The following is a 26,282-nucleotide window of genomic DNA, read 5'->3' as shown; positions in this document are numbered from 1 at the left end:
TACATTTTAATATCCCTAACATGTTTGGAATGCATCTTAAGCTCAGTGACCAAAAAATATATATATATATATTAAATTAAAACAATAACAACTGCCAACAAGTGATTTTAGTGATTTTAGTTGTAATAAAATAATGGTATCTCCTATAATCAATTAAATGTGGTAAAAACATTTGATTGCACTATTTTTCTCATATCACAAATAAAATATTACTGTCTATCATCTATCTTCACTAACAGTGAAACCAAATAACATTTTACCCAGCCAGAGGACACTTTTTTTTTTTAAGTAATCCCTGTAAAAATGCCAGATGTCTCCATGGACGGTACCAAGCTTTACCTGATTCCAGTGCCAGAGCCCCGGATATTCTACATCATTATCTTTGAGTTATTAGTACTCAATTTTCTCAGGATGATATATCTAAGTTTCCCTATCAAATACCATATTTTAATGTCAAGTGATGGGATCTGCTGCTACAATTCTTGAGAAGCCCTGTGATGGATTCTGAAACACACACTCTTGCAGGAACTTTATTTGGCATCAACACCTCCTCAGACTGACTGACACAGAGTTGGTGATTTTCCTCCACAAGAACTCCTGGGTTTCACAACCTCTCCAAAGTGCTTGGTCCAGGGTCTGGAACATGATATGCTCTCAAAAGACTTCATCTCATTTCCCTCCACTTTTGAATATCTGTACTTTCTTAATTTTTATAATGTTTTAATATACAGATACATGTCTCTTCTTATGTAATTCCTGTTTTTATATATTAATTCAGGGAGTAAGGATTGTGTGTCTTTTTCTTTTCACCATGTGCAAATAGTCTCTGAATGAACACTTTATAGAGGTGATGGAAATATTATACAATGTTAGTTGTCAAGATGAAAAGACAAATTCTGTCATTTTCTCAAGCAGATTTTGCCTTAGGGAGATTTCCAGTATTTATATTAAATAATCCTTAATGTAATTCAGATGGAAAAAAAATCTCCAAATGAAAAACAACTTCTTCAGTGAGAATGTTAAGACTTTATCATGGATCTTTCTTGCAGAAGCACTTATACATGGGGCAAAGCAGAGCAATTGGATTTTAAAATACAACTTCTGTCCCTGTACCCGCTTACTCTTTTCATGATTGGTCTTGAAACTCCTCTGTTTATTTGAGAAGGCCAAAGAAAGTGATATAAAGAACTATTTTTTCAATTAATTTGCCCAATACAGATACACGCTGGGAGGTAAGATTATATTTTGCCAATTATAAATGTTTAGGAATTTACAGGAAATTACAATACACTGTTTTTCTATATGTATGAACTCCAGAAAGTACTGAAAAAAAGTAATTGCTTACAGGAAATTTTACCTACTTTTTAAAAGCAAAACTCTACAATAGACATATTTAAGTGCCAAGGAATATTCACAAAGTATGACTATATATTAGGTCACAGAGGCAAATGTAATACATTTTGTGTGTAGAAATTACACAGACCATATTCTCTTACATTTTACAATATAACCATAAACTTATAGCAAAACTAAAAACAAAATAATCAACTCTATTTTAAAAATTACTCTTTTAAATACTTAATGGTTCAAGTAATAAACCAGAAAAAGAAATTTCAGTATATCGAGAAAATAAGGATAATGAAACAGGTACACAGCAAAACATTTCAAACATAAAACAAAATTTCTATAATATAAAATATTTTGCCATATTTAATTTTTTCAAATAATTTAGATAGTAAGTATTCCAAAGTATTTTTATAATATTTTAATTTTTAATTAAATATCCTTCAGTTCATCATTTTTGCAAAATTTCACAACTACTTTTTTGAATGAAATAACTTTTATGAGGAGATAAATCATGCAACTTAAACTTTGTAAAACATATATTTAAGAAAGACTAAATGGCACCTGTCAACCTCATAGATGACAACCAATACTGCCAATGTTTACATCTAGATGACATCTTATATATAAAACCCTTAATTGCATTAAAGGAACATATTTGTTCCTCTGGATTCAGAATTATATGCTCAAAAACTTTGTAGTATTTTATTAAATATAAATTTTAATATATTAATTAAATTTTACCACTATTTAAAAGCTGATTCCTTTAAGATGACTTAAAATACAAGATTATTGAAAATAATGTGATTTATGGATTTAAGCAGAGTAACATCATGAAAGCAAATAAGCGCAGGACAAATGACATGTACTCAGAGAGTTTTCATGCATGTTTGATGGTGACATATTCAAGACAGGGAAAAAATAATTATACATAATAAATAGGAAGATTAATATTCTTGGTTCCACTAAGTAGATATTTTCTTACTGTGAAAGTTCCAAATATGAAATTATTGTACACTATCCAGATTTTATTCAAAGCTAATACAGCAAGAATGATATATGTAGTCAGAAAAGTTATGAATGGATATGGTTCTAATGTATTATCTCGACCATTAAATCAACTCATGTTTTGCTTTAAATTAGCTCATGCTGCCAGAGAACCTCAGAGCATTTTGTTTACTCTAATTAGTCTGCCTAGAAATATTGAGAAAGAATACAGTACCTCCCATCCTGTGGGAAAACTCTCTTGAAAAGTCAAGAGACTTTTCTGAAATCACTTGGTAGGAGTCAATGGCCAAATGCTAGTCTCAAAACCACATTCTGCTTCAGAAATTATTGTTAAAAAATCTCCCAAGGAGTTCTTACTGCAAATCATCTCCCAGTGAAATAAAATTAGTAGTGAAGGAAGAGTCATCCAGGGAATCCTAAACTTAACCTCTGTCTTTCAACACAAAAGGAAAATAATTCACAAGTTTTCTCTATGTTTTCTTCCACACTCTCTGTTGGGATGTTTGAATGTACAAACTTAGTTTTCAACTATGTTTAGAAGCATCTAGAAGGCATTTTGCTTTATGTCAATCTTTTGTTAGGTGAGGCAACACTACATGTTAGTGTGAAATAATATTATTCAGAGACTAATTCCATCTCTTGACTCTTTCTAGGAGGCGCTATAGAACATTCCAGGCAAAGTGCTGGCAGCGTGTGATAAGAAAGTGCCATGAGGATGAGACCTGTATCAGTACCTTAAGCAAGCAAGACCTCACTTGCTCCGGAAGTAATGACTGCAAAGCTGCTTACATTGGTACCCTTGGGACAGTCCTTCAAGTGCAGTGCACCTGTAAGACCGCTACCCAAAGTGAAGAATACTTGTGCAAGATTTTCCAGCATATGCTTCATAGAAAATCATGTTTCAGTAAGTTACCCAACTATATGTATATATATATATATATATATATATATATATATATATATATATATATACACACATATATATATACACACACACATATATAATATATTTCTTGTTTTTGCCTATACAGCACAAAGTAGTAATCCAGCACAGAAAATTTGGTCACAAAGTCAACTCTATATTTTTAATCTTAAAATTTATTTTCTGATTATGCTTTGCACATTTGCTAATTTACTCTTTTATCTGCAAGTGATACATGTTGTTAATTTATGTGAATGATCACTCCTAGGTGTCACATTGACTTCAATATCAACAGCATAAAAGGTTTATCATACCAGATAACTGAGTGTAACAGGTATCTATTGCAAGTAACAAACCAACCCAAATCTTGGTGGCTTGAAATAATTGTTTATTTATTCACAATTCTCACTGGGCTTGGCTCAGTTGGGTGGTTCTTCTGATGGTCTTGTTTGGGGTCTCTCATGAAGGTACAATCATCTGGTGGTGAGACTGAGGCCAGTCTGTTCAGGTGTTGTTTAGCAAAGACTGTTGGCTGGGATGGCGTGGTTCTCTTCCACATGACCTCTGCAGCAGTAGACCCTGGATCTTTCATGGTGATGGCAGCATCCCTAGCAGCTAATCCCCAGTGAACAAGTACTTTTCAAGCTTCTGCTATGTTTGCAAGTGTCCCACTGGACAAAACAAGTCACATGGCCAATCTCATAGTCACAGTGAGAAAGATGTGTATATCCAAAGCTGGATTCATCAGGGGGCAGTTAATAATCTACTATATGGCTGTCCCAACCTAAGTAAAATGTATTTACCCCTGGATTTAGTTATCTCCCCTTGGTCTTTAATATGTCTGCTGATCTACCTGTATGAGGGAATGGAAAACACATTTTCTAAAGTTATATGTACAGTATTTTAGGGATAAGAAAACAGATTTAGGAATTTAAATAATTTGTCTACAGTCTCAAAGGGAACAAATGGTTGAGAGGGATTTGGCTATTAAGTCTTCTAGGAAAAAGCCTGACGATGTGATCACACACTAATTCAAGACCTCTCCATCATCTACCTTCAAGGTTAATCCATGCAACTATGTGAGTCCCAAAACATCCCAGGCTCCTAAGCCCCTATGTGTAACCACCAAACCACAAGCACCATTTCCAGGAAGGAATAATAGACATTTACCATTTCATTGCAAAAAAATCTTTATATTTATATAAATTTTGACAGATATAGATCTGTATATATCTTACATATATCTATCTAACTATAAACAGATATGCACATTTTTTAAATTTTGTTCTATTTTTCTTTAAAGATACTAAAGCGATACACATTAGCCAATATGAGCAAATTGTGATTTGTTATGTATTAGATAATAAACATATGACTCAGACTGTATGGTTTGATTCCAACAGAGCTCTCTGTGGAATTTCTATAATTAGCACTACAGACATATTTCAATTGAAATCATGATAAAAAGAGGAAAATCGCATGATATATGTTGAGCCATATTTTCTAAATAATCTTCCTCTCTGATTAATACTTAGTGGCTAATTCTGTTGGAACTAAAGGTATTTGTAATGAATGGCTCATAATATTACAAAAGGAAATACCAAATAAAGTAACTTAAACCAACAACAATATATACAATTACACTCTCATGATTATTTATAAGTGGTTTTTCCATATTAAATGGTGTCCGGAAAAAAAAATGTAGTTTCTACAAGTTAGTGGTAATCAATTCCTTGGGCATAAATTCCCTAAGAATGCCAGTGCGAGCAACCTAATTCTACTTCCAAACTGGGTTTTCTCCCATGTGTTTTTAATAATTCTTATGTTTTGCTTTCATTGTATTTCACTACCTGTATAGAGCAAAAATACATATATATATTCATGAAGAAACAGTAGAAATGGACACAAAAATCCATAAACATTGACATACTTTATAATGTTTTAGAAAAATAAAAATTCAAAATGATTTCACTTTTCTTCACTCACTTCGGAAGACTAAACACGATGAGGTTTTCTCCTCAAACATTACTTACTAAAAGTAGGAATTTTAAGTGATGCATTTATAGAATTAAAGGAACCTTAAAGGCCTTCTGTCAGGGTTCTGAGTACTTGAATTAATAGGAAAAGTTTCAGACAAGAACACAAATTAAATCCTTAGCCTGGCTAGTTCTAACAAACCCTCATCCCCTGCCCCATATACTTGGGAAGTGGTAGCACATGGAGAGTTTTGAATGAACTCTAACCACTGCCTCTGAATTTTCACATCAGCCCAGCATGCTCACACTTTATCAAAATACACCTGTATCTAGCACATCATTGTTAATCAACTATACTCCAATATAAAATAAAAATTAAAAAAATATTAGAACATTTTATCAACCTCTCAAAAAAAAAAAAAACAGCTCTCATTACAGCTGGTTTCCAAAGCCCTTCACCTTCTGCTCATTTTACCTGAAAGGGGCAGAACTGAATAGAACAGAGAGGACAGTTGGAGAAAATTTTCCATTTGTCACTTTTGTTTGGCTTCAAGTCATTGTTTTTCAAACTCACTTGACCTCAGACCACAGTAAGCAATGCATTCGACATTAGATTTTTACGTGCTGTGTCTTCGGTTTTTTAAAAATTATTATTTGATTGCATTATATTTTTTCAATGCTGACTACCTACTAAATTGACTTCATGACTCAGTAATGTGCTGCTCTCGGAAGTTTGAAGAACACTTGCTTGAAACAAATCTGGAGGTCATCTACCTTGATGTATCCAAGTCAGAGTCTTATAATAATTATAAAAAATGAGAGAGTTGCTAGAATGAGTGCTTATCTGGGCTCACGTTCCTCATCTAACCTTAATCATTCCATGAGCTGGACAACACTATTTCTGCAGTTTCACACGGGAGATAAAGGCAGCTGAGAGGTGAGCTGGGTCACTTGGCTTCCATGTCCAGGATGCAGTGGATGCAGGATCCCAGCCCTGGCTGGTTGACTGCAGCCCACACTGTTCTCCTGCCTGTAACACCATGAGGACAACAAGCTCGTGTTCGTTCAGGATGCTCCACAGCCCTCTCAGGCAGAACCTCTTCATTCTTGTCTCAGATCTGAGCTTTGAAAACATGTTGAAGAGTGTGCCTTGGTTCCAGTCTGAAGGACCACATTTGGGCACTGAGCATCCTGAAGGCGCTGGGTATTTGGCCACCAACTTGCACTCACCTGTACACCTCTGCATCCACAGACTCACTTCTCTCTGGCATCCTGCAGCCCAGAGTAAATTGTTGACAGTTAGAGCCGAGAGAGGCATGAGAGAAACGGAAGAGAAAAAACTTGGTTAAGACAGAGAGGACCACAGAAATGGAAAGAATTAAGAGATTGCTGTTGCCTTTCCCTGCTACACTGAAAAATTCAATCTATAGATGTGTGTGTACCACATGCTGACAGGAATATTCTCTTTTCTCCTAGTGCAAAATTGTCTTTTTATGCCAACTGTAGACAAATCTCTTAAAGAGGTTTGGAAATAAACCCATTCTGCCCCTGAAGGCTCAGCTTCTTTTTGAAGAATTTTTTTAAAAAGAATAAATACATAAAAGGAGACTACCTATTTCAATTAAATCTTATAGGGAACAGAAAACATTATAATTGGGATACAAGCTTAAACAAAATTTAAAAAATATAGGAACAAAAATAAGTTAAATTCTTCCCCCAATCTCATTCTCTAGAGAGAGCCAACATTTACAAGATTGGTGTACATTCTTTCTAACACTATTTTTTTTTTTGGCTTGTAAGATATACGTACCTTATACATTTTGTACACACTCAAGCAGTGCCTACCTCTCCCTTACACACACGCACAGATATTTTTTAATGGAATCAAACTATACATCCTGATCTACAGCTCCCTTTTTAATATAAGAATATATGATGGACCCATTTGCAAGTTTGTACACATATGATGGCTTTATTCTTTTTAAAGGCTGCATAGTAGCCTCTCTCTCTCTCTCTCTCTCTCTCTCTCTCTCTCTCTATATATATATATATATATATATATATATATATTTTTTTTTTTTTTTTTTTTTTTTTTTTTTTTTTTTGCGGTATGTGGGCCTCTCACTGTTGTGGCCTCTCCCGTTGCGGAGCACAAGCTCCGGACGCACAGGCTCAGCGGCCATGGCTCACGGGCCCAGCCGCTCCGCGGCACGCAGGATCCTCCCAGACCGGGGCACGAACCCGTTTCCCCTGCATCGGCAGGCAGACTCTCAACCACTGCGCCACCAGGGAAGCCCAGTAGCCTATATTTAAAGGACCAGCCTCTTCCCAATGTGTGTCTCTTTCTCATGACGGACTTCAAAGCCCTCTCCACTCAGCTGGAAAGAGGGTACGACAGAATGCAGAAAGCAACATAGTCACAGAGGAGTATTTTATGGTTTGGTAGTGGAAGCCGTGCACATCACCTACACCCACGTCCTGCTGACCATGACTCAACCACATGGCCACAGCTGTCTGCAAGAAAGGTGGGAAACTGTAGTACAATTTTGAACCAGAAGAAAAGGCAACTGTGGTTATTAATTGACAAGTAAGGCTCTGCCACAATTCACCCAATGTCTATTTCACTCTTCTGTCTACAAAGAGAATGTACTTACCCTTTCCCCAAGGGAGATGACCCAGTGTTTCCCAAATGTTCATCCAGCGACAGTCACTAGCTCAAAGACCTGGATCTTGGGTGATGTGCAATCCAGATGATGTAGCACCATGGAGTGGACAGGCAGCCCATGAACTAGAAAGAGCAGTTATTCCCTACCATCCCTCCAACACAAATAACACACACACACACACACACACACACATGCATGCACGCATGTTATAGGTATATTAACAGGGACAGCATAACCTCAATAAAGACGTCCATTCAAAATAAGGCAAAAAGGGAGAGTTATAGCACCCAGTAATGAAATCCTGCCTGGTAGTCATTTGAAGCCTCTCTGACAGATACCAGGGAAGAACAACCCTTAAGGCTCCCATCTTGCCCTCTGGAAGCTTTTTCCTTATCCACCATCCTCCACAGCTGTATCTGCAGTAGGCTGGGGGAGAGGATGCCCTCCTTCGGGAACAGGAGCTCTCTTAGGGTCCATATCCTGCTCACGAGGTTTGAGAGACCGTGAGTTGCTTTAACATTTAGCAGTCACAGACTCTTTGCAAGCCAACCGGTGGCTTCCTTGGCAACATAATCTCTTTAAAATGTGTTAGGTTTCTAATATATTTGCTTTCAGTCAGTTCCATGTGCCAGTATCCACAATAAAAAAAGTGTTTTCTTGACTAGTTCCCAAGTCTGCCTTGTTGCCTGGCTTCTTCACCCCCATTCATCTCTCTCTTATGCAATGATTTAAGCTAATCTAAACAATGGACTTGGGTGAAAATGTATTCCCCTCAATCTGATTTTTGCTGCATAGCTGAGTCAATTTGTTTAACTCAGAAATACTGGGACTTTTATGACGGGACAATCTTGTTCAGTCGTATCTCTTACTATTTGGGACCTAAGACAGTCAGATTTTATGTCACAGGGTCCTCATTTTAATCTCTCTGATCTCTGCTTGAAAACCAGCCAGTTTCTACGTGAGCTCATATCTTTATTGTAAAACTCCGTACAATGCAGTCAAGAGGAATCAACTCACACTATCACTCCAGCTCTTTCAAGTGTTCCTGTTCCTTTTGGGACCTTCCAAGGTGCTTTGAGATATGCATCTCAGAACTGTCTTCATGGCAGAAGGACAGGAAAGACATCCTTTGGATTCTGTGTCCCATTTATCAGGGGTGGTCCCATGAACCTTGATTCCCTGGAAATTGTGTATTGTACATATATAAATGCTGAGTGGAGCCTAATGTCCATCTCATGCTGCAGGGACAGAAAAGCACTGAAGAGGGAAGGAGGTGTCCAGGGCCAGATCCAAGGGGAAGCACTGTCAGGTTGCATCTGCACAAAGATGGACTAGGCATTGGAGGAAGTATTTGATGGTAAGGAGCAAAGGCAAATCCATACCCAGAATAGGTATAAATTCCAGCAGGAATGCATCGCTGCCTTCTTCAGGGTGGAAGGGTTATGGTATCATCAGGCTGCCACCCACCTGCCAAACTGTGGGCTCCATACAGGTCTCTGCTGTTGCTGGGCTGTTTGGCATTCAGCACTGGCAGAACTTTGATGGGCCAGCCTGAGGGAGAGGGAGTCCAGTCTGTGGGGCCACGCATGACTGCCATCCTTGCCACCACATGCTCAGTGCACAGGCATTGCGTGGCTGAAGAGGGCGTGGTTGGCCTCCTCTGGGCAGGTCACCAGTTGACCTGGTTGTTGAGGGCCTACTCCATGGTGCATACTATCTGATCTGCCCACTTTGTGCTACTACCACAGCACCTTCCATACGCCTCTTCCCCTCATTCCCTTGTCTACAGTCTTTCAAGGATACTCCTTCCATCTCTCTGATCAAGCAATCTACCACTGCCCACCAGTCTTAACTTCTATCCATGTCTGTCTCTGCAAAGTGGGCAATCAAGAGCACTGCTCATGCTCTCCCTTGGAGAGGATGTCCCCTCACCACTGGTCTCTCAGGCCACATCTAGGTGGGTCTGTGGTGTGACAGCTGTCCATTTAGTTAGCAATGATATCCTGTACTCACCTTTCTGGGAACCAATGACTTAATGAATTTCTTAATACCCAGCAGCATGTTAGGAGCTATATTTTAAATGGCAAACGGGCTTCTCCTACAGAGGGTGGAGCTTTGCTCTAGAATTCAAGGGGTCTGTGCTGTACCTCTATTAGGGCTTGCCAGAGATGCCATATGCATCCAGACAGCTTGAATGAGATTAAGTGTATAAACTGACTGTTACATAGCAGATATTCTATACATTTTAATCACCCTGACTTTAGATACCATTGTTTTTTGGCCCTGGATTCAGGACTGGACTATTGGGTTTCTTTTTCTGATGTTTAACAAAGGCTATACCCATGTTTAGGAGTTTCTATATTAATGTTTCACTAAAGACAGCTGGTTCCCCAACTCTGTTAGGAACAATCTTTTCATTATTAATGAAGAGCCTGATTATCACAAAGAAAACCGCAAAGTACTGAGAAGATGGATATGGAATTCTTGTCCCTCAAACCTGTTCATCCTTCAGAAATATCTAAAGGTTTTGTTTAAAATATAGATATTTGATCCTAACCTCAATTATTCTAATTCAGTAGGCCTGAGGTAGATCTCAGAAATCTGTATTTTAAAAAAGTCACCCAAGTGTTTCTGATTTTCAACCAAGTTTGGGAACAACTGCTCTACTCCACATGTGGGAAAAACCCAGGCACTGGCCAGAGAACCCAGAACCTCTTTTAGCTCACACCTCTCATGGAATGAGAAACTCCTGTGCACAGAAAGGCAAGACTAATACCATGCAGCTCTTAAGTTGGCCTGCTTCACCCCAGTGCCTAGAAACACAGTTGGCACACATTAGTTACTCAGTAAACAGTGAGTGGATGGATGGATGGATGGATGGATGGATGGATGGATGGATGGATGAATGAATCAACGAATCAACTCTATCTCTATGGCAGCACTGCCTTCTGAATACCATTGTTCTTTCCCTCCTTATTAGACCTCTCTTCATAATATAGCTTTCCTATTAAGAGCCTCACTCATTTCTGTTTCCACTTAAGCTGGAATTTTCAATTCAAATATTTGAGCAAAAGAATCAGGAATTAATAAGACTGGGCTGCTACTGCCCACTTTAATAAAAACATTTCAGGCTCCTTATATTTTCCAATACTTTTCCTCTTCACAGTTCTACTTTCAAAAAGTCTGAATAGTGGGAAAATGTTTTACAGTTGACTCTTGTGTGGTGTCAACACTGAAACAGGCAATTGGTTCTAACACATTTTTGCTCTTAAATGTGTGTTATCCCCTTAATGAACTCTAGGATACAGGTAGCCCTGTCCATTAGCAACAAGGATGAGAAAAGACAGTCTCCAATAGATTTACAAAACTACCTGGCTTTTGTGAAATATTCATATAAAAACTCCTAAACATGGGTATAGCCTTTTAAGAAACTTGGAAAAAGAGCCCTCAGATTAGTAAGTATTTCTACAACTTTATTTCTTCCTGTAGCCACACTTCTCACCCATCTGTCTATTGAGGTCGCGTCTTAGATATCAACATTGCCAGTAAGACTGTCTTACATATTTGTCTCTGTTCAATGGATAGATTACTTATTTCACTGTTTTATCTTGCCTTACAATATTTCATCTGTCTATTTCCAGTGAAGGTCTTGATCTAAAAGTAACATTCCATTAATGAGCATTCTTATAGAAGGTCCTTTAAACACACCCACTTAGGTATAGAAGTGCTTAACACATAGTTTTGTATATTTTTCCTAAACTGCATAACATTTTACACTTATTTTCAGGAAAATAATTTAAAGACTGTGCAAAGTGGATTAATAGAGGCTCAAACTCACTTTTTTTCAATTCTTGTTTTAATTTTTATTATCATCTGGTCACTGGCTGTTTGAGAAAGTAAGGTTATAGACTCTAAATAAAACAGTGAGTGAAGTGAATTGTGAAAGACATTTCCATTACAAAAATCTCTCCCTCCCTCTCTCTCTCTCTCTCTCTTTCCCCCTCATATGCTCACACATATGCACACAGACACACAACACACACACACACACACACACTCACACCACTTTCTCTTATAGCCAATTCGTATAGGTTGGTATTCCAGGAGCTTTATGTTAAGTTTTGGCTTTAAATAAATCACTTCATCTAGCCAAAACCACTGACTTTTTCTTGGTTCCTACACAAAACTCTAATTCAAGTCCAGTTTCCTTCAAATTCAGTCCAGGTGCTAAAAAATCTCTTGGTTTTCCAAGGAACATTCAACATAATTTCTCTACTCTGTATTCATATTTATAACATAGCCTCTAAATTGTCCAGTATTTTGTATTTTCGGGATTAAAGTGGCTCCATGGTGAATTTGTAGTACATCCAATTCGTAGACACTCACTTATAAATGTATGTTTTTCCCCTTAAAAATTATTCCTTTAGGAACCTGTTTTTCATTATTTGCAAACTCTTTAGAACTCTTTAGAGAACAGCATGTGTGTTATAAGTTAGCAACATAAAGAATAATAAAAACAAATAAACCATTTCTTTAGAATGACTTAAGTTACCACCCAATGTAAAAAAATCAGACCCATGGTAAACTCTGTAACTCTAGGCTTTTATGCTACTTAGAATTCTGGATATTTCTTTGGCTCTGGGCCTCAGAGGTAAATCAGTGCATTAAACCTTTATTAACTTTCAAACCTAAAATACACACAGAGCTTTTTTCACCTCCCTTCTTCCTTGGCCCCAGCCTTGATTTTTTGATTAAAAACCATGATCAACAACAATGCCTCTAATAGTCAGATGTCATGTTTGGAAGTGTTAATAGACCTTATTCTAGAGCCTACTCTTAGAGAGGCAATATGGCACCAGCATGCTGGTTTGGATAATTTCTCCATCATTTACAGGATAAGTAACTGTGAACAAGTTACTCACTTTTGGCCTCAATTTCTTGTCTGTGAAATGGAAAATCAATGCTAACCCAGAATGTTAGTGCAAAGATTATATCAGTTAATTCATGTAAAGAAATATCCGTAACAATAGTAAAATTCAGCAAATATAAACTCTTACTATAGACTTTGAGGGATTTGGAAAATCACACAAATCAATAATTTTTCCATAACCATTATGATGTCACACAGATGATGTGGGAAACAGACTAATTTCCAGAAGTTCTAAGGTGTCATATTTTCTCAGAATAAGTGACATCTTAAATATATGTTTGAATGATTTTAGGTCAGATGATGAAGTTGGACATTTGATCTTAAACTTTAATGTGTATAAGAATCACATAGTTTCTAGTTAAAATGCAGATTCTGATTCAGTTGTTCTAGGTGAAGGCCTGAGATTGGCATTTCTAACAAACTCCCAGGTGATGTTAATGCTGCTGGTCCAGGGGTCATACTCTGAGTAGCATGGACCTAGATAATCTCTCAAAGACCTTTAAGGAAAAAAAAAGTATAATTTAATAAATATCAAATAACTTACATATCTCGTAAACTGTCTGCTACTAAGAAACAGATCAACATAATCAGCGTGGTATATTGTGTCAATCTAGTAATCAGTAGGCATCATAGTGTCATGAAAGATTCCAAACAGATGTTCTTATCATTCCTAAAACTTTTATTGAGATAGTGGCTTAGAGAAGTGGTTCTCAAACTTTAACTGCAAGAGAATCACCTACAGTGCTTGTTAAACACATTGCTGGGTTCCAACCCCAGAGTTTCTGATTAAGTAGTTCTGAGATGAAATTAGTGCATCAGGTGTTGCAGATACAGCTTGTCTGGGTACCATATGTCAAGAATGTCAACCAAGAAATGCTGAACACTGCAAGTAACAAAAATAGTTTGTTTGCGGTCTTAAGCATTGCAGTTTTGGAGGCACTGATTCGTGTAGCAACCCAAATGTGCTCTGAGGGAAATATAAAATGATCAGTTTCATAAAGGCAACAGACAAAGGTATCCCAGAGAAGTTACATAGGTTATTTTTACGGAACTACGGGTCGATGTCGGCAGGCATTCAGCCACTTGCTGGTAGTAGATTGGCTGCTAAACTGTTGTCTCTAGGGAGTAAAGAAGACAGGTTCCAAGTGGTCTTAGGATGCCTGGGTCAAAAGTATGTTGCGTTCAGGGCTGGATGTGTGTTTCACTTCCTTAATGGCCTTCCACCTCCACTTTAGGTTTCTTTGACATAAGTGACTACATTTTGCTCTTCATGGTCCACAAGAACACTGGCTTGGAGTACTTATTGCATTGATTCTTTTCTGAAGTCAGCCAAAGTTTACCAATGTTTTCTTACATGAGTCATCTATATAAGCATACACTATCTGCATTGGAGGAGCTTCAACGTTGGTTGTTTTGAGATACTGTGACCTTGTGAATTAGAATAAGCAATACATATAGCTGTCCTTCAGTATCTACAGAGGATTGGTTCCATCTAAAATCCATGGATGTTTGAGTCCCCTGCCTAAAATTGTGTATCAATAGTATTTGCATATAACCTACACACATCCTCCCATATACTTTAAATCCTCTCTAGATTATACTGTTCTGAAACAAATAGACTCAGATATTTCTTCCACAAACATGGGTTTATTAGGGATCAGCAGAAAATTGAAATTTGGGATCTACAATCACGGCAAGCCACATGCAAGTTCCCAAATGGCAAGGGAAGGAGAAGGCTTTTACAGAAGGGGAAAAGGAAGTCAGGAGGGCTGGAGTAAATAGATTCCATGGCTTTTCATTGGCTGAGTCCTTGCCAGGAAAGAAGGGGAGTCTTTCTTCTTCTTGTGGCCTCTGCTGTTGTAATAGCGTGTGAGAGCTCCCCATCCTACTCTCCCAACTCTATTTAATTGAGGTTTTTGTTTTTTATTTATTTTCTTTTTACAATTACTTATAATACCTAACAATGTAAATGCTTTGTAAGTAATTGTAAATACAATGGAAATGCTATGTAAAAAAATGGTACCAGCGTGCATCAAATTCAAGTTTTGTTTCTTGGAATTTTCTGTAATTTTTTTCCAAATATTTTCAATCCTCAGATGTAGGACCCAAGATACAAGGGTTTTGTCTCTACTGTATTTGGTCTTCAACCTGGACTCTGCTCTTGGCACAGAGCTCCTAAAACCCTGTGATAAGAGCAATAAAGGTGTCCTTTGTTATGTTAATGAGAAGACTTTGGGAATGCCCTTAGGTAATCTGAATAAGGGGCTGGTGGCCAGGGGAGCCAACCAAGGGATTAGAGGGTTGGAACTTCCAGCACCACCCCCACAATCTCTAGGGAGGGGAGAGGGGCTGGAGGTTGAAATCACACCCATGGTCAATGATTTAATCATTGGTCATGTTTATGTAATGAGGCCTCCATAAAAACCCAAAAGGACAGAGTTTCTATAGCTTCCAGGTTGGTGAGCACATGGAGGTGATGGAGAGTGATGCCTGGAGAGGGCATGGAAGCTCCGAGCCCTTTCCCCACACCTTCCCCTATGCATCTCTTCCATCTGGCTGTTCCTGAATTATATCCTTTCATAATAATCCAGCAATCTAGTAACTAAAATGTGTCTCTGAGTTCTGTGAGGCACTCTTAGCAAATTAATTGAGCCCGAGGAAGAAGTCCTGGGAACCTCTCACTTATGGCTAGTGGGACAGAAGTACAAGTAAAAATGTGGACATGTGTGGGGGGGAGTCTTGTAGGACTTTTGGAATCTGACGCCATCTCTGGGTAGATGGTATCCGAATTGAGTTGAACACTAAGACACCTCTCTGGTGACCCAAGAATTGCTTGTAGGTGTGCAGATCACCTGCCCATTGGAATTGGTTTCAGAACCAAAAAGAAAAAGAAAAGAAAAGAAAAAAAAATGCCATCCCTAGAATCATGATTCCTAAGTGTGTTTTAGTTTGCTTACCAAGCCAATGGAACAAAAGATCTCATCACCTCCCATTTATCCCCATGAGATAAGATATCCCAAGTCAATAGCAAGAGAGGTGCTGGTTTTGATTAAAGAATGGTGAGGTGATGCCTGTTTCTTATTATGAATAAATTATTAATATACCCCAGATGTATTAGGACAAAGATTGTCATGTTATAAACATGAAAAAGCAAACAGGGATCCCTGGAGGAAGTCTCATTGGTCCCACAATTTCACTGTCCACAGTGATAACCACTGATGTGATGGATAAAAGTCACAAGTCAGAAAACCTCAGAACAGTGTCATCACTTGAGTTACTGCACACAACACCCAATATTCAGAAAATAGTGCAGAACTGAGTGAAATTGTGTTTGGAGGTGAAGAGTAACCACGGGGAAGGGGGCGGGGATCAGCTAGATAAGGTTACTTGTTTGAAACTCCAAAATGAAACCTGAATATATATGAATAAGTCATATTTCCCACACTAACCTCCACACAGAAACATCTCAGGTTCCCTAAGTTCATTATCGCAAATTAGTCCTTGCCCCCCGATGCCAAATGAGAGTAACAAGGACTAGGTTTTGAGGACAAAGGAAAGAGAAATTTATTGATTTGCCAGCAAATGAGGGTAACGGACTAGTGTCTTGAAAACTACCTTCCTGCCTTCTGGGGAGAAAGCAGCAGTCTTAAAGGAAATTCTTGGTTTTCTATGGTTAAGATGAGAGAAACAAGCAAAACCAGCAAGAATGCCCACCCATGTTAATCAGTAACAAAGAATGTAAGTTTTTGTTCCCAGCAACGGAGGGAGGGATGGGCAAAACAGTTTCATATAAAAATCATCCATCAGTTTCATCCTTGTGACCTGTTACAAGTTCGCCCTGGATTTGCCCACCCTCCCAAGGAGAGTGGTGAGTAAGCAAGACTCAGTTTCCAGGTTTGACTACGTGGGATGCTCGAACCTCTCTGATGGTGTCCTTGGGGCTGCCCTGGAAGGCACCATCTTTAGAATAGGGATGTGGAGCCTATAGATGAGGTTTTCCTGTGCATTTGGCTCTATTGACATCACTTGTTACAGAAAGCAATGGCTATCAGGTGTTGGTGCTCTCCAAGCTCATTATCACATGCCTCAAAGAAACTGCAGAAAGAATGACTGATAGCCAGAAGCAGATTCCTACAACAGGGTGTTAAGATTGTCAGGATCTGGACCAATGCTTGAAAATAATCCTCCCATTTGACAAACTACAAAGAACATTTTAATGGATATGTTTGACAATTCACTTCAACAATGTGAAATAATGACATGGAGAAAACTGAAGTAATATAAGATACAATATCTTTAAGATGAAGGTTTAGGGAGAGGAATAGATTGAGAGTTTGGGATTGACATGTACTCACTGTTATATTTAAATAGATAACCAACAAGAACCCACTGTATAGCACAGGGAACTCTTTTCAAGATACTGTAATAACCTAAATGGGAAAAGAATTTGAAAAAGATTAGATACATGTATATGTATAACTGAATCACTTAGGCTGTACATCTGAAACTAACACAACATTATTAATCAACTATACTCCAATATAAAATAAAAATTTAAAAATAATTTAAAAGAAAAATGAAGGTTTAATAAACATCTAAAAATACTGCTTGCCAGTTTAAACCTGTCCCCTGACTATGGACACTAGTTTACTTATCTTTTATTTCCTTGGAGCCTTATGACCTAATTGAGGGCTTACTGTGTGTTCAACACTAGTCTGGTCATTTGATGTCTTGTTTAATTAATTTGTATAAGCAACAGATGAAGGAGATGCTTGCTCTTTCACCAAAGAAAAAGTTGGGGCAGCCAGAAGTTAGTAACTTGCTCAAGGTTCCACAGAAGGCAACAGAGGCAGAATTTAAACAAGGCCATTTGGGGCACCAGAAATTGTGATTTTTATACAACCATAATGTACTTCTCTCATGTAATGATGTGAAATTTATAATTGTCATTGATTATAAATGTTACATTTCCCAGGGAACATGTGTATAGAACAAAAGCATCCTTGAAAGTGTGTTTGATGGAAAGGGAGTATGTTGTAATGTAAAGAACAAGAGCTTAGGAAACAAGTTTGATCCCTAATACCCCAGGTGGTATGGAGGAAATCAGTTACACTCACCCTAGACCTCAGGTTTCTCACAAATTAAATTTTGGTAACAGTTTAACAGAAATAGATGATCTTTGATATTAGATGTACCCTAATATTCTTGGATTAGGTGACATGATATTTGAGGCCAGTACCTTTTTGGCAAACCTCCCTGCTGCCTATGTATAGGACCAGCTCTGGAGAGATTTTTTTTTTAATGTCAAAAAAAACAGTAGTCTGCCAAGAATTTTCCTTCCTATGATTATACTAAAATCTTATGAAAGCATGTATCCTTTCTTTCTTTGCCCTTGGAAAAAATGCTCATTCTTTCAGAGATCTAAGTTGAGATTTGGAGTAAAAGGGATTTCCTCTAGTGTTGAATTACCTTTTATTGCTTTGTTTTCCAAATTCTAAATAGCTTTATAAATAATGTATCCCAGACTTAGTAAAAAATCATCATCCTATGGGTTTCTTTGCTTCTATTCTTTATATGTTTAAATCTATAAAATTGCATGTTTTTAATGAGGAATACGGTAATTTTCACTTAAGACACAGTCAAAGTAGGATGTGAAACTTTTGCTATATACAAATCCAATAAGTAAGTCATTATTTGCCACTCTGATCAGGCACGTGTGTGTGTGTGAGTTTAAGTGAATGTGTGTGTGTTGGCTTTTGTGTTTGGAAGTACTTGTCTGGAGGGAATCATTAGCTGGTTTAATTGGAGTAATTTAAAATAAGGTTTCAGAGAGACACACAACTTCTCATCTCTGAAGATTTGGCTAAGAGAGACATCAGACCTGGTTGTACCTTCCATCTTCATTGGCTAAGGTTCCAATCAGATACTCTATGGAGTAACCAGGCAGATTTCTTTTAGAAACTTTCAAAATTCAAAACTCCCTTAAGGAAAGCGACATGGGGTAGGGGGGTTTTCCCTAAAGATGTAGCCCATTCCAGTGGAGACAAATTCTGGCTTGAGTTTCACCACTAGGTTTACTTGCATGCAAAAGTTCCCAATAAAATCCAGCTGGTTTAAATTTTGTCTGCAGACCTGAAAACCAGCAAATTTGGCTTGGCTTTTTATTTTGCAAAAAATGCTTCACACAGCTATAATCTGGATATACTGAAGTGTCCAAACCCTCCACAGAAACAACAGAACAGCTGTCCCCTACCTTCATTTTTTCCCAGCTCTATCCTTAAAGGCTTAGGTGTTAAGGGAGGGGAAAGACTGCCTCTGAGCATGATTCTATGAATCATCCATGACTACCTTTGTCGTTTGCTCTAAACCAAAAAGGGAAGATTAAAGAGTTGCCATTGATGAGTGAGACAACTCACATTTTGGCATCACTAGAGAAGGAAGGAGCATTTTAGATCATGGAGGGAAATGAAACAACAAAACAATACTGTTACAATTTGAAAAATCACAGACTCCAGTATGTGAAAGCACAGTGTTATCTTTTCCATTTTCCACCCTTACGCTTTCATTGGCTTCATACAATCCCCTTGTTGCCCATAATTGGGGATGGAGTTAGTGCCAGAGCTATATAAAACAAGCAGTCTTTCCTTTATACTTTCTTTGTATCATGATTGTGTATGTGAAGTCATAAAAATCATTTATTATGAGCATGTGTATTCCTGGCTTAAAGAGCCAAGTATTCTTGTGACAACAATATAATAGCATCAAATGTATTCCCATAAAACACCACATGTGGACACTTAATAGTTATTGCCCTGGCACCTACATGCTGGGATATCATCTTAAAGGAGGACTTCTTCAAAAAACAAACGTTTGGTACTTACACAGATAAAATCACCTAAGTGAGACAGGTTAGTAAGGGGTAAAGATTTAAGAATCCATTGATAATGACAATCATTCATCTTCTGTTAGTAACAGATTGTCTCAAATCTTCTTCTTGAGTTCTTTTCATGGGTTCAAGAAGACCCTTTACAGCATTGCAAACATCAGTAAATATTCTTCCAATCTCAAAGTTGCAAGAATGCCCTAACACTACATTGGTGTCTAGTAAACATAATTCTTATTCTTCTCAACCATTACTCTTTGGAAAGCATTTACTGGGGACTTGTGGTACAAATCATAGTAAACAAATTGGTTTTCAAACTAGGTAAAAGAATGTGGAATGGATAAAAGCTGATTTGTTGGGCAGTGTGAGTGTTTGGTGATGTTTTTAAAGTGTGTGTCTGTGACAGAGATTATTTCCACTATCTCTTGCATTTCTGCTGGCTTCCAGCTTAGGGTGGAATGGCTTCCTTTGGTTTCCACTGACACTGAACCCTGGGCTTTCCCAATTTGCAATACACTCAGAGTTTGCCAGAACTCTGGGACTGATGTTTTACTCTTGCATTAGTACCTGGGTCAGCTGGTCAGACACTGTAGGCATATGGTAGGGACTTTCAAAGCAACTCAACTTCAGAAAGAGGCCAGAGCCCACTAGTCCCTGATGGTACATCTACTTCAGGTGGGAATCAAGGCAATCTGAAAGGAGGGAAGTCATATAAATCAGACTGCAGAGCTTTTTTCAAAGGGCACCTTATCTTAGGGATACACTGCTGTGTGTCCCTGAGGTCTATGTAGGAAGATGCTGTGGGTGATGTTTTAAGTTTCCAGACCAGCCATCATTCCATACCTGCATCTCAAGTCTCTCACTCTTCCTAGTGTAGCAGACAGCCAGAAATGTACAATGGTATTTTGTTTGAAGTCCATATGGTAGTTATTATATTAAGAATGTACACTAAGCATATGTCTACAATCCTAATAGCTCCTTCCAACACTTCTACATGGCTGCATCAACCCAGTTAATTTTTCTCACTGTTCTTTGGCCCAAACTTCCATTCCAACACCCCTCCTCTACAATGAAAATATTGTTGGTTTTAACTGTTTTTGTTCTTTTAATGCTGCCAGGTAGCTGAAAGGGAACTTGTGAGGTGGTAAGGCCTCTTACTGATCCAAATATAGTTATTTTCCATTGGTAAAACTGGCTCGGCAGTGACTATCCCTATATCTGGTCATGCCCACCCATTCCTGATTGTTTTCAAAGCCGTGATCTATTAAAAAACATAATTCTCCAAACTCTTCCTCTCTTCCTCTCTAACAACTTCTATTCCACTAGCTCACAATACTGTGATTTACAATATGGTCTGTTTCTTTCACCTCCAAAACCATGTGTTTTCTACTCTCTACCAATGGTTCTCTATCGTGACCAAAACACTGAAAGCATCTAGAGAGATTTTGAAATTAAAAATGTCTACTACTTTAATTCTCTCTTCTCGCTTGGCCTATTAAATCAAAACCAATAGTGATAAGGACAAGGAATCTAATTTTAAATGATCCATAGTTAATGCTTATATGCAACCACAATCAAAACATACTTTTCAAATTAAAAAAAAATTATAGGTTCTATGTGGACCTTCTGCAATATACTTTATATGTCTTGTCTCACTTAATCCTCACAAGTCAATAAATGTTATTATTCTCATTGAATAGAATAGGAAAGTGGGTACAGAAGAGTTTTTTTGTTTAAGTACCTCCAGTCACACATTTAGCGAATTTTAGAGCAAGGACTTGAGTCTGTGGCTTGAAGCCAAAGGCTGGTCTCTTTCCACAATGCCATACTGCTCCTCACTATATTGTCTGTATTTACTGGTAGCCTCTCTTTATTTTCAATTCTCATTATGTCTTTGTGGGATTATTTAATGTGAAGAAACAGCTGGAAAATCCATATTAACAAAGTCCTACTATCTTGTGTTGTAATGCAAGTCAAAGGAGTTTAGGAATAAAAATAATGGGGCCCTATTTGATTTGGGTATAATTTAACCCCAGTAGAGATAATGATATTGCATCTCACACTTACTTTTAAGAATATGGTGAATGTGACATTAGTATTGGTGCATGAAAGATAAGGAGAGACTGCATGACTATACATCCCATGGTCCCATATTTCCCCCAAAACAGAGAAAAGCATTCTCATCCCCAAAATGAAGACCATTCTTCAATGGTCTCACCACCTTTCTCCAAGTGCCCTCTCCTCATTTCTCACCTTTCTTTAACCTTTTTATCACTTTTTTTTCTCCCTCTACCTACTATTCAATTGAGAGTTATAAGAGAGGAGAGAAGAAAAAGAGGTAATATTAATTAAGAAGCTACCATTTGTCAACAATTTTCATTTGTGGTACATTATTACTCCTGAATTAGTCAGCTTTTGCAGGGTTAGGCAGTTACATACAATCTCCAAGCTTCAGTGACTTACAAACCAAAAGACTGATTTCTAGGTTATGCCACAATTAGGCAGCTCTGGGCTGGCAGCTGAGGCTCTGCTCCCCATTTCTAGACTTAGGTTAAAGGCACAGCCACTCTTTGGAACATGACATTTTTGTGGTAGAAACAAAAACTAAGTGACAGAATCACTCAGACTTCTGCTTGAACATAACATACATCATTGCTGCTCACATTTTTTTTATATAAATGTATTTATTTTTTATTTATTTATTTTTGGCTGCATTGGGTCTTTGTTGCTGTGCATGGGCTTTCTCTAGTTGCGGTGAGCGGGGGCTACTCTTCATTGCAGTGCATGGAATTCCCATTGTGGTGGCTTCTCAGGTTGCAGAGCACAGACTCTAGACACAAGGGCTTCAGTAGTTGTGGCATGCAGGCTCAGTAGTTGTGGCACACAGGCTTAGTTGCTCCACAGTATGTAGTATCTTCCCGGACCAGGGATCGAACCTGTGTCCCCTACATTGGCAGGTGGATTCTCAAGCACTGTGCCACAAGGGAAGTCTCAACTGCTCACATTTTTGACTAACTCAAGTCAAGGTCAAGCCCAACGGCAGGGGGCAGTAAAACGGACTCTTCTCATGGAAGGTGGTTCTCTAAGCCACATGACATTGGGTGGTAGGAGTTTAATTCATTACAAAGAAAGAGGAGTGAATCCTCCTACAAAATAATACAATCTGGGGGGAGGAATAAATTAGGAGTTTGACATTAACAGATACACACTACTATATATAAAATGGAAAAACAACAAAGCCCTACTGTATAGCAAAGGGAACTATATTCAATATCTTGTAATAACCTATAATGGAAAAAAATCTGAAAAAGCATATATATATATATATATATATATATATATATATATATATATGACTGAATCACATTGCTGTACACCTGAAACTAACACAACTTTGTAAATCAACTATACTTCAATCTTAAAAATAAATAAATAAATAATATAATCTATTTCAACTCCCTTTCTACATGTGAACAGCATGAGGCTCAGATGTTAAACTAACTTGTCCAAGGCTACTGCAGCCAGTGGATGACTCAACTAAGATTGTGATGGAGTTCTGGTTCCAAAGCCAGGGTTCTTTGTTATGAGCAGTCAAGTTGAAAAGTAGAGAGGTAAACGTTGCAGTTCTCCCCTCTATGACTCTTTCATCTTTCACATCAAATCTATTCCGATCATCGTGTTGTCTCAAGAACCTAAGGGTCATCTTTGATTTAACTTTGCATTTTTAATATGAAATAAAACTCTAAATTATATAATATTTTTAAATGATGTAATTTATTGAGCACTTATTTTGTGCCAAACACAGTTCCAAACTCTCTTTATATATTGTCACATTTTATTTTTAATTAAATTTTGTGGTTGGCATTATCCGACTTTAAAGCTAAGGGAATAGAGGACCAGTAAGTTGCCTAAAATGACAGCTCTTGGGGGAGACAGAATCCAGATCTGATTCTGATGCTTCTGCTACTCTGATTTCTGATCATTCTGCTTTCCAACAGAAAGCTCTTTGTTTTAAATATGGTCTTACACTTCCTCTCTTCTCTACTCCAACTTCTCCCACCTATTTTTAGTTTTCATCTTCCCATGCCTAAACTGCTGCTGTAGCTTCCTTATTAAATCTCCCCATCATGGATAGACTAATTCTCAAACTTTAACTTGATCTTGTTATTTCTGTGTGCTCTCCACTGCCCCTGCTTTCGTCTTTCCCACATCTGAACGCCTTCATCCAATTTTCAAGGACACCCAAAATGTAAATCAGCCTTATTTCCCACCATTCATCAAATGCGTACCTTTCCCCTAGGTGTCCCTTATCAATTCCCACTGTGCTTGATTCACATTATTCACCTTACCCAAAATTCCATTGAGAACTTCATGAGAACAGGGCCACGTACCATCCCACGAATGTATCCCATGTTGATTGTCATGGCGCTAGCTTTGAAGTAGGAAATATTTACTCAACTGGAAAATCTTTACTTGGGTCCAAATATGCTGGTTTCTGTCCCATGGTCCTGTGGACATTTATAGGTGATTAGGTATAAATGATCCATGAACAATTAGCTCTGCTGGAATGGCTCTCCGAAGTAGAGGACAGACTCTAAATTCTCCATATCCCATGAGGACACATTGAGAAATTGAAGAATAGCAGATTAACTAGCAGCAAACCTGGAATTAATGTTGCATCACACCAACCACTCCAAGAGGCAATAAGAGTAGCGTTTGGGAGGTCAGACGTCTCCCAAACCACAGGGTGAAAATTTTGCTTGACTCCCAGGAGTAGAGAACAAGAGAAATTATGGTGTCAGGTGCTTGTGAATATGTGTGCTTAATAGAGGGAAGGGTTATAAATTAGAGCCTACATTGATGGGCACAAAATATTGTTCATATGGTGTTCTCTGAGTTTACATTGACTAAGTACAAATAAGAATCCTTAATAAATATTTGTGCCCACCCAAATACATAAATATTTGCCTCTAAGTCACATATGCCCCTGTTTTGCAAGATTTTTAAATGGATTCCCAGATATAACCCATGGAGAAAATAAATGTAGGTAAAGTATGCCCCACTAGTATAGTATATACTTGCAGCAAACAAGCACATAGTTTATTTTGTCTTACCTAGAATTTTACAAAGTTGTCTACTTCTGGTCTCTTTGATTTTTCTAGCACATAAAAGTATTCTGCAGAACTAGTGTTTCATGGAACAGCTTAGAAAACTCTGCCTCTTCTAACAAATCTGGACTTTACTATGTCTACCTGGAATCAGGTTTCTGAAATAGAAAATGACAGAAGGTTTTACTTCAGTCAGTTGGCCTCGGGAGATCTTTCTAAGGAAAGGGGACAAGGGAGAAAGGAAGGAAGGGAAAAGAGAAGGAGATAAAGAACCATAAAAGGAACCCCTTCTCTTATCCCTGTTTCCCTTCTCTTCATCCCCGCCTGTGCATATTTCTTCTCATGGAAGTTCCCAAGAGCTCTGTTATTTTAATAGTATTTTTCACTCTCAAAAATCTTGCAAACATAGGTATTACTAGTCTCATTTTACAAATGAGAAAACTGAAACTCAGAGAAATTCTCAAAATTCTCCTCATCCGATGACCAAGATGCTTACTCTTCGCCCATCAATGAACAAACTTGACTGTTAGAATTAATCACCAGGTGAAATAGTTTCTTAACAGATTTTTTTTGATTGGGCAACAATATGCATGGCAGTTGGGACACTGAATTTACATTTTAAGAAGTGGTGATAATATGTGAAAAATATGTGATTAATGTGAAGACCCTTGGCTAATGTCAGTTAAAGATGAGAAAGAACTAAACATGATATAGCTATATATTTCAAAATGTATGTCACTGCACAGGGACGGATGTGTTATTTCAGACATGAAACTTGCTCATACACACTTTTCGGCCATCAGATAATCACATGGGCAAGACATTGTGTCATCCATGTTATACTGTGAATTAGATGGATATGATGTCTATTCTCAAGAAGGTTGCTGTCTAAGAAGAATTAACAGTATATCTCATACTTTGATATTCAACTTTTTGCTGAAGATTCGCAAATGTATGTGCATTGAAAAAATACTACAAGTGTATACTTTTTTTATCATTTTAAAACTCGGTAACTTACAAACTTTTCTGAATCACCTCATCATTCCAAATGACTCTGAAGACTCTCCAAAAATGTACCTCTACCCTTTATTTTTTTCCCTAGCTCTCTTTTCCTTGGTGTTTTCCATCAGTGTATGAAAAAATTGTGTACACCTGCCAGGTAAATTCTTGTACATTTCCAAAAGTGTGCACACTAGTGAATCACTCAGTTCCAAACAAAGACATCAGAAAGCTATCTGGACAATTAATGGTATTGTCACGTATACTTTTTCATTAAAAAAAATTCTGTATGTTAAAAACCTCCAAACATGAAAACATAAACTTTTAAAATTGATAAATATAGTGTAGATTATTCCCATTCTTAGCTTACATTTGTCTTATTACAAGACTTCCTATATAATTCAAGGTAAAAATTCAAGATCTCCTAGAATGTAATTCACAGTAAA

General features: G+C 37.6%; 1 protein-coding gene across 1 annotated transcript in view; it reads left to right on the top strand.

Annotated features, from left to right (window-relative positions):
- GFRAL (GDNF family receptor alpha like) overlaps positions 1-26,282 on the top strand; it is a gene marked incomplete at both ends in the record, with an annotated part of 58,614 nt that overhangs the window by 23,256 nt on the left and 9,076 nt on the right. Inside the window, 1 exon segment of the mRNA XM_079712625.1 lies at positions 3,006-3,256. Coding sequence (XP_079568751.1) covers positions 3,006-3,256 — 251 coding nt within the window.

This window comes from Hyperoodon ampullatus (genome assembly GCF_949752795.1).
Source record: "Hyperoodon ampullatus genome assembly, chromosome: 10".
NCBI classification, from domain to species: domain Eukaryota; kingdom Metazoa; phylum Chordata; class Mammalia; order Artiodactyla; family Ziphiidae; genus Hyperoodon; species Hyperoodon ampullatus.
Note: the sequence above shows the minus strand (reverse complement) of the source record. Positions and strands in the feature narration are given on the sequence as shown.